The 14,830-nt window shown below is 37.6% G+C and overlaps 1 protein-coding gene and 1 pseudogene across 1 annotated transcript; both read right to left on the reverse strand.

Moving 5' to 3' along the window:
- Nucleotides 1–10,018: 10,018 nt before the first annotated feature.
- On the reverse strand, nucleotides 10,019–12,146 carry LOC122197874 (thylakoid lumenal 29 kDa protein, chloroplastic). The gene is made up of 11 exons (XM_052766576.1): nucleotides 12,130–12,146; nucleotides 11,950–12,048; nucleotides 11,551–11,647; nucleotides 11,327–11,361; nucleotides 11,124–11,189; nucleotides 10,989–11,029; nucleotides 10,766–10,907; nucleotides 10,523–10,641; nucleotides 10,430–10,436; nucleotides 10,202–10,249; nucleotides 10,019–10,024 (listed from the first exon to the last, which is right to left on the reverse strand). Exons 2-11 carry the CDS (start codon nucleotides 11,950–11,952, stop codon nucleotides 10,019–10,021), a joined length of 564 nt encoding a protein of 187 aa, XP_052622536.1. The 5' UTR covers nucleotides 11,953–12,048; nucleotides 12,130–12,146.
- A 162-nt stretch (nucleotides 12,147–12,308) lies between these two features.
- On the reverse strand, nucleotides 12,309–14,267 carry LOC128127861 (myb family transcription factor PHL6-like; annotated as a pseudogene).
- Nucleotides 14,268–14,830: the final 563 nt, after the last annotated feature.

Genomic DNA, 14,830 nt, shown 5'->3' on the forward strand with positions numbered 1-14,830 from the left:
GGGCGTTTCATTGTAACAGACTTATAAACTATCTAGAACTAGTGCAACTAGAGTCTTACCTTTTGCGAGACCCTGTCTGTATAGGAATTCTCGTGCTGCGTATACTAGTCTTTTGTAATATATCTTATTCGCAGCAATAGTCTTACGGTAAATCTAAAGTACTGTAACTTTGTTCATGGTTGCACAGTTGTGTTTTGTCTGTAATAATCTATGTTTAATTCTAATGTCTTTAAAGTTTCTGTATGATTCCGACATTATCATACAATCAGATTCAATTTGATCGATGCCAAAACAGCTTCATACATACATCTCTTTCTTCTAGATCATTTTTCCAGCGAAGCCGTCATATCAGAACACTGTGGTACTCATGCCAGGAGTACCACTTAGTTACTTTCTTTCCGAAGAAATCTCCGAAGTACGACTCGTGCAGTACGTCAAGTTCAATCCTAGGATTTTTACGATTGATCTATCACTGAGAAATGTATGCATAAGAGTGATATATAATCAAGGTTCTATAGGTTTAGAATTGATGATTCCACTTTAACTTCTGTTCCCGGATGGGATGTGAGGGTAAGGAAGAATCAGTTATTCGACTACCTTTTCAATCTTAATTATATACGACTCGTATACACGAGATTGTGATCGTGAAGCCCTGTATAAATTCTAAAATGGACTTCCGGACGGAGAACTGCCTAAGTATACGAGTAATCACATCGTCATGTGAACAAACTTAGAACCTAGTACGACTCCCGAAAACAAATCGCCCTATAGTTTAAACACCCTCGGAGATACCAGAACTGTACAAACCACTTGACAAACTACACAGAAAGAGAATTAGAAGACTAGGCTTCTCACCCTAGAGAACCCCAGTCATATTCTCGCGGAGATCGACGGATTGCAACGTATGTGCCTCGGATATCGAGGACTCCGTCAAGATTTTCATAGAAATCGTTATCTCTGCCTCGCATAGACAAAATGGTTGAGCAAAAGCAAGGAAAGAAACTACTTCCAGGGATGATCTGGAATCCAAATATCACCAGTTCGAGTGTTAGGGGAGGATGTCCGGGAGACTATCTCCTGAACTCGATACGGACACTTTGAGTTCGTAGTGATACATTTCGGATAGGACCAATACGCCCATAGTTTTCATGAGCTAAATAAATAGAGTTACGTCTTTTTTACTGGGATCAGTCGTCATTTCTCCATGTAATGACTTATGTATCTACCCTCGTAGTAAGAAGAAAGCCCATGGTAACATTCCTACAGAGGAACTTTTAGCAAAGTTCTCTAGGCACGAGTTTTGAAATTGAAGAGTCAAATTTCTAGGGCACACTGTTAGTATTGTGAGAAATTTTGAGTACTCTTTCAATTTGTCAAAAACCGTTGAGCATTTATCGACACCAGAGACGCCAATAGTTTTTCGTTAGATTCTAGGTCTTACCGACCTACCGCCTTAGTTCATTCAGAACTCCTCGCAAGCTACAAAAACATGTACGACTTTGACCCAGCAAGGGGTGGCCTTTGACTGGGAAGTTACGCAAGAAAAGGAACCTTTGAGATTCCAAGTGAGTGACCAAGTTCTTTAGGATAACACACTCTGGGAATGACTTAATACGCTTCGTAAAGCGTGGAAAGCTAAATCCAAGTTAGACAGGACCTTCGAGATTATTATCAGAATCGGTCATGTGCCTCTCACAAACTAGACCTTTTCCGCGAACTCAGTAACGTCCTTTCTACTCTTCGCATCTCGATCGTGAAACCATACCTTTCCGTTAGGACTCTTGCAAGTCCAATCGGAGAGATCCTCGCCTTCGTATTAGAACCATAGTGACCCTCGACCGAGAGGTCAAGCGGACGAAGAAACGCCATCGCCAGTTAGTGAAGGTTCGTTGGAATGCCAACCGAGAACCCGTTATCACTTAGGTGCGCTAGAACCAATCGATTAGGAAGTTTCCTCCTCACGACTCGATCATTCGTGCATACTTCCTTGCTTAAATTCTAATTTCGGGACGAAATTCCTTCTAACGGGGGGATGATGTGACAACCCGATATTTCGAGACAATGTAATGTAAAACCGATCAAATCTAGATCAAAATATAATTTTCCTAAAATCTTATTTGGGTTAATTAAAGTAGTGGGAATCGTATCAAGGTTTTCTTACATATAAAGAACCCTAAAATCTGACTTCGGATGAAGAAGTTATGAATTTTTGAAGAAATTCTTTAAACACGTCATTTTATTAAATAAATAATAAAAATAATTTCGGAATTTGCCAACGGAATCTAAACGAAAGTTGTAGATCTTGGTCTCACCTTCGCGTGGATATAAAGAACGTCAAAAATGGAGTTCGTATGAGGGAGATATGAATTTTAGAAGTTTATTTAATATAAATATAAATTTATTTATAAACTCTCGGTATTATCCGAAGGGGAGTCATCGGATAGGACCGAAGTACGCCCTGCGTACCTTCGTACGCCCCACGTACTCAGATCAAGGGCCTCGGATCGTCCACATCGCCCTATCCGAGGTTTCCGACCCGTCCGACCGACCCGTCCGACCCGATGTCCCATCCGACCCGCCGTCCCATCCGACCCGCCTCCCCACCGACCCGTCCCATCCGAAGCCGAGGCAGTCGAGGCTTCGGTCATGCATGACGTACGCGTACGCGCTGCGTACGAGCGTACGCCCCGCGTACCGAGGCGGTTCAGCCTTCCTATAAATTGAATGCGAGGCTTTCCGAAAAACTTGCTCATTTCTCTCTTTTCTCTCATGATCTTGCCTCGTTTGTCGTGCCCGTTCAAACCCGAAGCTCTGGTCTTTTTGCTCAAGTCCCGAGGGTCGATTTTACTCCCGAGATTCCCGAGAAATATCCGTTTCCCGAGACGAAACTCTGCCCGGTTTTCCATCTCGCTATCTTCAAACTTCCATGTGAGTTAATACCCCTTAACTAATGTTTTAAACTACTTTTAAATGTTTTATAGGGGGGGGGGTACAAGTAGAATCATGCTAGTATTATATCAATCACATGCGATTAATAAGTAGAATTACGCTAGTTATTACATCAATCACATGTGATTAATATACATCATTCAAAAGATTTGGCTACTCATTAGCCGTTTTACCAAACAGTTTCCTTCAAATGATTTTTATAAACATTTATATGTTTTAAACTCCTTATTACACTGTACCTCTTACTCTGGTTATCATATTTCAAACTTATTTACACTGTGTTTCAAACAAATGTTCCTTATACTTATATTGCTTTATCAACTTATGCCTTCAAATTGTTTTATAGATTGACATCAAGTCGATCTTTCCTTAAACTAATATTTATGTTTCAAATGTTTTACCAAACTTATTTATGCTCTTACATTATAAATTGCATGCCTCTATATGTATAGTTATATAAGAAATGTTTAAAAGACTTAGGAAGGCTATCCACCCTATTTCCTTTTCGCGCCTTGAGATGTGGTCTTGTGGGATATTGGATACTCGTCCGAAGGTCGTTTAAATATTAGTTATATATCATGTGTACATATAAAGTCATAAAAGGTCCTTCCAGTTCATCCCATGCCCTTGGGTAGCAAGGGTATACATCCATGTCCATACGTACCACTTAGATTACTAGTAAGCTACCATATGGGTAGTTCAGGAAGATACTAGAACCATTACTAGGACGTGATATCATACAATGAGTCAGTTCATTCATGAGTCAATACTTTCTAGAACATTAATATTAGTTATATATCATGTGTACATATAAAGTCATAAAAGGTCCTTCCAGTTCATCCCATGCCCTTGGGTAGCAAGGGTATACATCCATGTCCATACGTACCACTTAGATTACTAGTAAGCTACCATATGGGTAGTTCAGGAAGATACTAGAACCATTACTAGGACGTGATATCATACAATGAGTCAGTTCATTCATGAGTCAATACTTTCTAGAACATTACTGTACATTACATATACATCTATACTAGGACGAGAACATATACAACTATACTAGAACGTTTACATTACTATACTTGCTAGGTAGAGATCACGTACATTACAGCTAGAACAGTTCATTGCATTACATATACGAGAATACGTTAATTCTGGGATTTAAATCGAAGCATGACTTAAAATCTCATGACTTGAGTTGCGGCCAGAGTCTCTTGGAGGGGGAGCGTTGAGTTTGCACAAAGATTCTATAATGGATTGACTATCCTACACCTTACTGCTAGCTACAGTGGGACCTGCAGGTCTGCGGGTGCCAAACGTCATACCTTATTTTGACCATTCTTATGTCGATGAACCAGTCCGTAGTATGAGTTTGTGTATAGATCTATGCTGGATTGACAATCCTACACCTTGCTGCTAGCTACAGCCGGACCTGCAGGTCTGCGGGTGCCAAACGTCATTCCGTTATTACGACCGGTTTTTATGTCGTTGTTATCAGTCGATAGTATGGTGCAATTTATCACAGAATGCCTTAGCCTAAAATCCGGTTCAAGGTAGTTAGTACGGTAGTAGTCCTTTTAGAGCTACGATTTAGTACTACGTTGAGTTTTCCATTACATATTTTTAGTGATAACCTCACTTAAACATAAATTTACAAGTTATATTTTAGGATAATGATAGTTATACTTTGGAAAGATACATACTCTTACAAGAGACACACACACAGAACAGTTAGGTCTTGGTAGAAGACACCTTCATATACTAGAAGGAATCATAGGGATTCTAGGGTTTTTACAACACTTACAATCCATATACACTTTCAAATTCTTACAATACATAGACTTACAAAATTCTTACATGCAAATTAAGACACTAAATACTTATGATCTCACTAGCTTCAAAGCTGATACTCGCTTTCAAAATTACTTGTATCCTCAGGTCAGCATACACAGGTACCGATGCAAGGAGAAAGGAAGATGGAGCTTGTTCAAGACTTATCTTTCATTTTGATTTATGCTTCAGTGTTTATCAAAATTTGACAGAATACAATTGTATAATAATTATTTTATTAATCCAATCGATGATGTTGTTGCTTGTTTACTACTTTACATTGTTGTTGATATTATACATGACGTCCTCCGCCCCAGAACGTTTCCGCCGGTCTCGGTTTTGGGGTGTGACAAAAAGGAAGACTAATTAGATTGTGGGCTATTGGTTTTGTATGGTGTGGGCTAACACTCATTTGTTAATGGGCTAGGCTTTTATGGAAGTTCATGGATGATCCATGGACCTTTTAACCCATGGATCCTTGGAAAAGGAAAGGTCATGGGTTATTAGGGTTTCACCCTAACCATGCACACTATATAAGCATGCTTATGTTGCATGAAATAGCCACTAGTGTATGTGTGTTAGTTTTTGTCGAAAATTTAAGTCTGTGTACACTCTCTCAAAGTTTTCCAAGTGTTTGTGGTGATTTGTGATTCCCATTTGAGGCATTCACACTATTGGTGCTTGGCTCTCAAACTCCAAGGAATCAAACTCATCAAAAGGTATGTAATCTTATCTAATTCTTTAATGTTTAAAAGTACCCCATGCCATGTTAGATAGGTTATGAACCTTGGAAAATTATTATTTTGCATGTATTTAGACAAACATAGATCCAAGGTTTATTAGGGTCGCATGCACACTTAGGAAGTGTTAGATTGCTCAAAACCCAACATCAACATCGGTCATTCGGCCTTCTTGTGGCCCACATGGTTATAGTGACAACGCATCGAAACTAATCCATGGGAGCAATCCCTACTAAAATAACCTATCAAATCACAACTGAAACACCCTCTTCCTATCTACCAATAGCCTCCATCATGGGTCCTCCTACACTTAGCACAATGGCCCCGTCCCTGAAGGCCTCCCAGAGCGAATCCTTAGTCTTGGACCTCTTCATCTGGCCTACCATGATTTGAATCTGCTCAAGCTTCCTCTTACCGAGGTGCTCCAAATCAATATCCTGCTCCCAGGCTCTAACAATCATATCATTCAAAAAGGCTGTCTATTGAAACTTGGTAGTGATATCTGCTACAGTCTCAGTAGTTTAGAGAAGGTCCTAAATCTCCTTTGCCAGCTACTACACCTCAATCGTCAATGCAAACTAGTTCAAGAATCTCGTGAAAAAATCCTCCCAATACATGGTCATAATGGTCGTAGATCCTAATTCCCTACCGACCTCCTCTGACCAATTACATGCTCGGTCCCTCAAAAGACAAGATGTAATTCCCACCATAGCCCCCTCAGGGTAGAAGCTCAGCCGTTAAGCATTCTCCATGTCAGCGATCCATCGACATCTCGCGATGGGGTCCTTAGCCACAAAGAACTCTAGAGCTCCATAAGACATGAACTCCCGAAATGAGGGAGTCCGTGTTCCCAACTATCCTGCAACGATATCGGTTAAAAAAGTCTCGACTCGCTCATATAGTAACTCACATGCCATCAACTGTTGGAGAACTCCTACTAATGTCAACTAACTACATCATGAATACAATCACATGCCATAAGGCTTGGATAATCCTTCGAGTAAAAGTCTCATCTCTATAACAGTTAAAATCAAACAAGATAAGCATAATAGATATAAATTCATCACTCTAAGATTTTTTAACATTTGGAACATTTAAATTAACATATTCACATCATAGTTAGGTCAGATCACTAAGAGATCCACAAAGCTCAAATTAAGCAGCATTCATGCAGTAACACTCCAAGCTATAGAGCAAAAAACGACATCCCAAGCTCACTTACTACAACCCATGCTAGGAACTTTTAGCATCACATATGGTTGCCTTATACATGCAAATTAAACTCAATACATGATCAAATAGAATGTCAAATAAAAGACTCTACCCTAGGACCAGAACCAAAGGAGGAACAAGAAATAAGGGCAAATTAATAACTATAGGGCTATATGATCCTAATCGTATACAATTTTTAAAGCATACACTTAGCAATTACTACTACCAATACATACTCCTAAACTAGCATATCATCTAATGCTTGCTAGGCTATAAGGCATCACATATTAGACCAATTTATCATGAAATTCCTAAAAGTATCCCTAGCCTTATCCTAGCATGCAATATCCATATCATATAGCATATCAACATGTATGGGTATTCTAGAAATCACTTACTTGAGCTTGGATGATTGCACGCATTACACCCTCTTTTTCTTTATAAAAGACTTCTTAGAAATTCGTTTTCTTTTAAAAAGATTACCAATTGCTAAGTTTGAGTTCAGTCACACCGGAGAGTGTGCCCGAATCCCTAAAATCAAGGCTCTAATATGAACTTATAACATCCAAAATGTCCAAGGTAAAATTTTCATTTTTAAAACAATAATTTATATAACAAATTCTTTCAAAACCATTCAAGATAAAAATAGTATTTAAACTTTAGAGTAAAAATTAATAATCAAAATTAAACTCTAGAGGATGCTGTGCAATTATGTGGAGCCCTACCCTTTCGAACTGGACGTACCTGAAACCATAAACCAAAACTGTAAGCACAAAGGTTAGTGAGGTCCCCAAAATACCAAAAACAATATATACAATGGGCCTTTCCCACCCACCATCAAGCCCCGCCTGGCATTGGGTCCTGTGCGGAACAGAACTGTCAGTAATATGCGATGGGCCCCACCCAACACACTCATCAGGCCCCACCTAGCATCGGGCCCCGCCCGGTACACATACAACACATGAAAGAGCCACAAAGATAGCTATCATACTATAACATAATCCAATGGTACGACATTGGTGCATTCGACCTGAAAGTACTGCGAGAAGACTCACACGATGCCACATTGATGCCACATTGATCACCAAAAGTAGCTCTCACCGCCAAAATATGAGTGCAAAACACCTCCTTAAAATCCAAACAAGGGAAACCCTATATATACCTTCTAAAAATAAAGATTAACCAAAAATTCAACACATACAAAAAGTCAACGGCCACAATTAACTTTAGCTGACTACCACGTCATGGCCTTCGTTGGCCACACCTTGGCCTTCACCCAGCCAAACATATGGTAAATTCCCAGTTTCTTGTTTGACCCTTACACCAATTCATCCTCACTTCCTTTCAAAAGAATTAAACCCCCCCCCTATATCAGCCAAAACAACAAAGAGGGGAAGGATTAGGGTTTTTCTGAGGTTGAGGGGAATAGAGGCTGAGAAAGGAACCCAATAATCGAGTGAGAGGGGCGTAAATATGAAGGGAACCCTAAATGAGTCATGGGCTTCGGCCTAATCAGATGCCACAACGTGGTCTTCCTTGTCCACGACATGGTGGTCTAAAAAAATTACACGACCAATTAACCATTGCTACGTTGTTGCCTTCCTTGGCCACATCGTGGCATAGAGTTTCCTTCAGCACTCCATCTTAGGTCCTTACTATAATTATGTTTAACCAATCTGGACACAGGTGTTACAATTAGTCGCAATCTCTATGCTTTGTTCGTCTCAATAAATAATATACCAATGCTCCATCTCGATCTTAAATCACTACTTCTAGACTTATTTCCGACTATGGAGGTTCAATAAGTTAATATTCTAGAAGTTTAAGCATTGACACGTCATGGTGGTCCAAAACATTACGCGACCAATTAACCATTTCCACGCCATAGCCTTCCTTGGCCACATCGTGGCATAGAGTTTCCTTCAGCACTCCATCTTAGGTCCTTGCTACAATTAAGTTTAACCAATCTGAACATGGGTGTTACAAATAGTCACAATCTTTATGCTCTATTCGTCTCAATAAAAAACTAAAGCAATGCTCCATGTCAATCTTAAATCACTACTTCAAGAATTAGGTCCGACTATGGAGGTTCGAATAAATTAATATACTAGAAGGGTTTCAAAAATATGAAAACAGTAACACAAAAAGATATTAATATATATGGTAGCAATCTAGCTCATTACTAAGTCTAAAAAAATAAACACCGAATCAGATAAATTACAAACTATATCAATTATAAAGTATTGAACTATAAACTAAGTAATGAAACCAAGTCACTAACAAATCTAATGACTATCGATCTAGTATGACAATCATGTTTGATCTATTATAATGGTTTGGTAAACGGGTCAGTTGTGTTTTCTTCCAATGATACACGAATTACTATGTTCTCTCCTCCAACCACACGCTCTCTAATGTAGTTTTATTTTATGAGTATGTGTCATTTACGTTAGTGTTGTTAGGGTTCTTTAGCCGAAGCAACTGCACCCTCTTTGTTGCAGAAGATCTCAACATGCTCACTTATACTGGGAAAAACACATAGATCATTGATGAACATATATTCAACTACATAGCCTTCTTTACAACTTCATTAGTTATTATAAACTCCAACTCAGTCGTCAAATCCATTGATTCACTACTAGAAAAAAGGCCTTTTACGACGCTCATTGCGCGTCGTAAAATGCTCAGACGACGCGCAAATGCGTGTCAAGGAAGGCCCTGTCATAAAGAGAGACGACGCGCTTTTGCGCGTCGTCTATAGACGACGCGCAATTACGACGCGCATTTATGACGCGCATTTATGACGCGCATTTACGACGCGCGTTTACGACACCCAATGCATATCAAGGAAGGCCCTGTCATAAAGGAAGACGACACGCATTCGCGTGTCGTAACCTTATGACACGCGTGTTAATGACACGCAATGCGTATCAAGAAAGCCCCTATCAAGAAAGGCCATGTCATAAATGAAGATGACACACATTTTTGCGTATCGTAAATTTAAATGTTTAAAAAATATATATTTATATATTTATTAATTTTTAAGTGAAATTTGCATTTAATGTCTCATAATAGAAATAAAATACCATATACAAAAAATACAATCCATTGCATAAAATTTAATGTCATACAATTCTATTTCTTACAATATATAAATTTTCATTCATCTAATCTACTGTGTTTCATACTAACAATTTAAATGAAGAATGCAACACTTGCATTTGTAGCATCTTATCTCTTTTAGCTTAAGCTTTCTTTTCCTCTTCTAATTCCAGAGTTATTCACTTTCATCAACCCTGTAAACACAACACAAAATCACTTGTCATTTTCATTCTACATTTAAAATTAATTCTTATTAGGACATTCTACTTTTAAACCTACCAATCTAGCAATTTTTTCAAAAAATATAATTTATAATTTTTTTGTGGAAAGTACATTGTTATTTCTTGAATACAAGATGTTACAAAACTTACCTTTGCAGCCATACATGAATCAATTATTTTCTTAGCTTCAGAAAGAACCTGAAACAAAAAGCTTATGTTCCATATTAATACTAAAAGAAAAAAAGGCTTTGATTGTTTGAAGGGAAAAATGCATACATCAATGAGGATATCAAGTAGGAAGTATACTGATGAACAAAAGAGTGAATGTGATCAAAAGTCAATATGTACGACACCTGTGACTTGTGATCTCACTTAAACCATTCCCCTGTCAAATTTATTAAAAAATAATGCAAATTTGAGATAAATAAATATGAAAAGGAAGGATATTATAATTATGTATAATAATCTAACTCTATGAAAGGTTTCTTATCTTTTCCAGCAGTTGAAGCAACCTCCAAAAACTCCTTATACTCCTGTGTCCACCTTCTAACTGGCAACTCAGTGATGTGGAGGGTACTTTCGTCCTCATCCTGAACAATATTTATCCAGCAAATAAATAAATAAATAAATATATAACATCAATTTTCATATTAAGAAAAAGAAATCCCAAACGTTTGGGGGAAAGTTGTTGTGGATATGTTGGCTACTTCTAACAAACACCAAACCTGCTAATTGGATGAGATCGGAGTATGAAATTGGTCCACCTTTAGAGTAAGAATCGATCTCTTTTTTTGCTTCTTCCACCATTGATAAAGCAGCAGAAAGTCCTTTGTTTTCTGGTCTCTCAATCTCAGAGCTTCACACACACACACACACAAAAAAAAGTATAAATTCAAACATTTTAAGAGCTTTGTAAGATGTGGAAGATGGGAAATACCTGAAGCGTATGGATCCATTAGGGCCTCTAGTTTTTGTTGGCTAAAAGCTTAACAATAAAGAAATTAATTTTAACTAATAAAGCAACTCTCACTAAGTAAGCTAAAGTGTAACAATTATATGTTATGATTCAGACCTTATCATATGTCATAGAATCATTAAGTGCTAATGTTAATAGGGGTGAAATCAGCTCTGGATTTGCCTGAAATTCAAACAACAATTCAAATTTCTCAAAAAGAGCAATTCTAAAGGGTAAATTGCAGGAAATATCAATACGCAATGTGCTTACATTTCTTTATCTAAATATCTTATAACAGAAATATAAACTTCATGGTTTACCTTAATGGCTTTATAGAGGGTCATCTTTATACTTGCTGCCAAATAAAAAAAGAAAAAGTTCAAGTTCAAGTATCTGTAAATATAATTACTAGTGTTTGTAAACTGTAATTCACATAAAATGATGTAGTTGATACGTAATTGTGACTTGGCATCCACATCAGCAAAGTTTTTAAAAAAATATATTATAAAGCATGAGTTAAAATAAAAGCAATTGAAGAGCTTACATTGAAAGTCTGAACGTTGTCTTCTTTGTATCAAATCAGCAGCATTAGCTGCCTCAATGAATGGGCTCGAGATTGGGCTGGAGCCTGCCACCAATTCCTATGAAGAGAGAACAACTGGCGGAAACTCAATGATCACATCACTCAAATTCATCAAAGAACTATAAGTTTTAAGTTTCTTCATATCTTAATTAACATCGTATTTTTCCCATTATATTATTGTAGCTTTGAGTTATGAGATTAAGAAGGTTGGAATTACTTTTATGATTACTGTAGTTATTGCATTAAGGTACATTGATTTTGTGTAATCAGTTGCTAAGATTATTAGAATTAGTGAAATCGAGGGTTGATCGATAATGGAAAGTAAAAACCGAAAGGGGAGTAAAAGAGAAGCATAATCACCATGCTAATGGCAGCCCCAAAGCAGTTAAGAACGTCCCTCCTTCGAACACCATTAATCTCATGGCTACCAGCATCGTCAATTTTACAACTAATGGTACCCTGTTCATGGAATTAACTCAGGAAACCATCATATCAACACACAATAATGAAAGTGATGATTATTCAAGTAAATGTACTTACAGAATGAATTGGGCATCTGGAGATTCTCTCAATTACCACACCCAAACCCTTTCCACCTAATGAAATATAAATTATATTATATATATATATATATATATATATATATATATATATATATATATATATACATTTCTATAAAGAAACTGCACAAAGTAGAAAACAATCTCCCTGGGACAAATTCCAATTTCAATTGGCTCAGCCTAATTTTTAATCTTGATTGTTAACTGACATTCCATACACAATCGGATGTTGCCTTAAGCTGGAGTCGAGTACTTGGTGAGTTAAGCCAACCCCTTGGATGAGGCTCACTCGTTGCTTCTTCATAACAGGTGAACCATGGTAAGAGTTTGGGTTTAAGGGCTCATGTTCATCGTGGCAGGGGCTGGGGCTGGGGCAGAGTTTTTGATGATGGATGGAGGAGGTGGAGTGATAGGGTCAGTTTGGTTTTTGGATTCCTGACAGTTGTCGTATGATAGGACTTCACTCAGCTTATGTTGCTCTTTAATGATCTTCTTTAGGTACTTCCCTTGGGCTTCTATTCGTAATTGAAGCTGTCTTTGGACCTATACACTTTCATCATATATGTAAGCTACTTTCATCATGCAGTCGCTTTTGCACCTCCATTTGCAGCTTCAGTGCTTCTGTAATCTGCATTCCAATGCACAAACATATTTCACAAAATAAATTTCTAATTTTATTAAATCATGTAAATATATATAATTTTATCATTATAAAAAAATGGGTTATAAGAAATGTATATCAACAATCCTTCAAGAATTGTCAATAATTCCGTTCCATCAGACAATACAAAACAAACAAGACTTACGATGATCCATCCAAGCTGGAAAACATGTCACTCAATTCTTTCTGGTCAAACACGTTTCCTTGCATTACCAATTTCACCAAAATAATCAATCAGCAGTCACAACATTTCTTTTTTTTTGGGCTAAATGCAATAAACAAATGGCACCCTACTTATATATATACATATATATATATATATATATATATATATATATATATCTTCAAATTTAGATTTCAGTATTTTGAATTACATAATAAAGATTAAAATACAGAATACCTTCATAAGAGGAATCAGGGAGGTACTTTGCCAGCCTATATTTCTGCAAGTGGCTCTTGACATGATATCTCCCACATGGTGAAAAATGAGCACCCTTTTCACTGCAACAACATACAATAATACAAACATCTACCCCCACCAAGCTCCTTATTTTTCTTTTTTAATTTAAAAATAAATAAATAAAAAGGATGCCTGCAAAGGACAACATGGGGTATTGTTAAGCAACATCATTCAGGATTGAGATAGGCACATGGATTGTTTGAATCATGATACCAAATTCTTAGCTTTACAGTGCAAGGCAACTCAGCAACAGTTGTGGCAGTAAGTGATGCAGACAGTTGAGACTGTATTCGACCAAGCATAGGGACAGGCTGTCCTACTCCTACTCCTTTGTTTGCTATCGACTCATTCACTGCCACTGGACCACCACTTTGATCAGAAGAGGATTGTGGCCTTCTTGAATCGAGTCTTGTGGTTGAAGGAGAGGAGAAGAGAGGCAAGGGCATTAATGGTATTTCTGCTGCTAAACTTAAACGGTCTATGCCATGCATATTGCCCATATATACAGCAGGAGGGGATAATGCAGATAACCTAGAGATGTGTTCGGGAATATAAAAAATGATAAGGGGTGTACCTCAATCAAACACAAATTAAAATGATAAGGGTTGTACCTCTTAAGTTATGTGAACGCTTTACATTTGAACCCAACAGCAACAATTTTTCATCATAACCTCCAGACATATCTTAATGGGATGTACCTCCTAAGCAACAATTTGTCATCATAACCTCCAGCAACAATTAGATAATAGCTTAATAGGGACAAGATTTAATCTGCTATATATGGGTGTTCCATGTCTTTATGATGACCATATATGGATGTAATCATGTAAATCACAGCTTTGAAAAAAATAAGATGAAGTCCAGAAGACCAGAAGTTTGAAAAATAGAAGCTTAAGCAAGTAAATAAACTATCATACCTTAAACCACGATCTACAATACGCCACAACTCAATAGCAGATTCTCCAAGACGACCTGAATCGAACGAAGGATCCGCCATAGGTGAGAACTCAATGTAGATTGCAAGTGTCCCTTCATTAGGTTTGTCTCGATAAGGTTGTACTAGTTGTCTTGTGACAAATCCCATAACTCGAGTTTGTCCAAGCTAGATCTCTGATGAACCATCTTCTCTACAATATGAAAAGCTCATCGTTTGTCAAAAAACTGTTTATTTTTAGCCAAGGGAATACGAAATCAAGTGATGAGTATGGGATTTCTTACCTTTTGAAGATGATAGATAGTTTTCTATAATCGAAAGGACGCCTACTGTCAACTCTAAGGTCAGATCGTAATGCAGACTCGATGAATTTCTTCTCATTCACCGACACTGTTACACTAGGGTTTATAAGGGAGAAGACTGATGAAGAAGTTGAAATCAATGAGAGACCGAAAGCATACATACCTACTTGCTTGTAGACGGAGTAGTTTTTTCTAGTTGTTGCAGACGCAGGTGGTGGTGGTTTTTCGTCTCTTCACTTTGAGTCGAGGAGAGGGTTTTGGGAGGGTTTGGACCCAAATCGATGTATATCTAGCCCTCCATGGTTGACTTACTGAAGATGGTGA

Source organism: Lactuca sativa, chromosome 1 (genome assembly GCF_002870075.4).
Source record: "Lactuca sativa cultivar Salinas chromosome 1, Lsat_Salinas_v11, whole genome shotgun sequence".
NCBI lineage: Eukaryota > Viridiplantae > Streptophyta > Magnoliopsida > Asterales > Asteraceae > Lactuca > Lactuca sativa.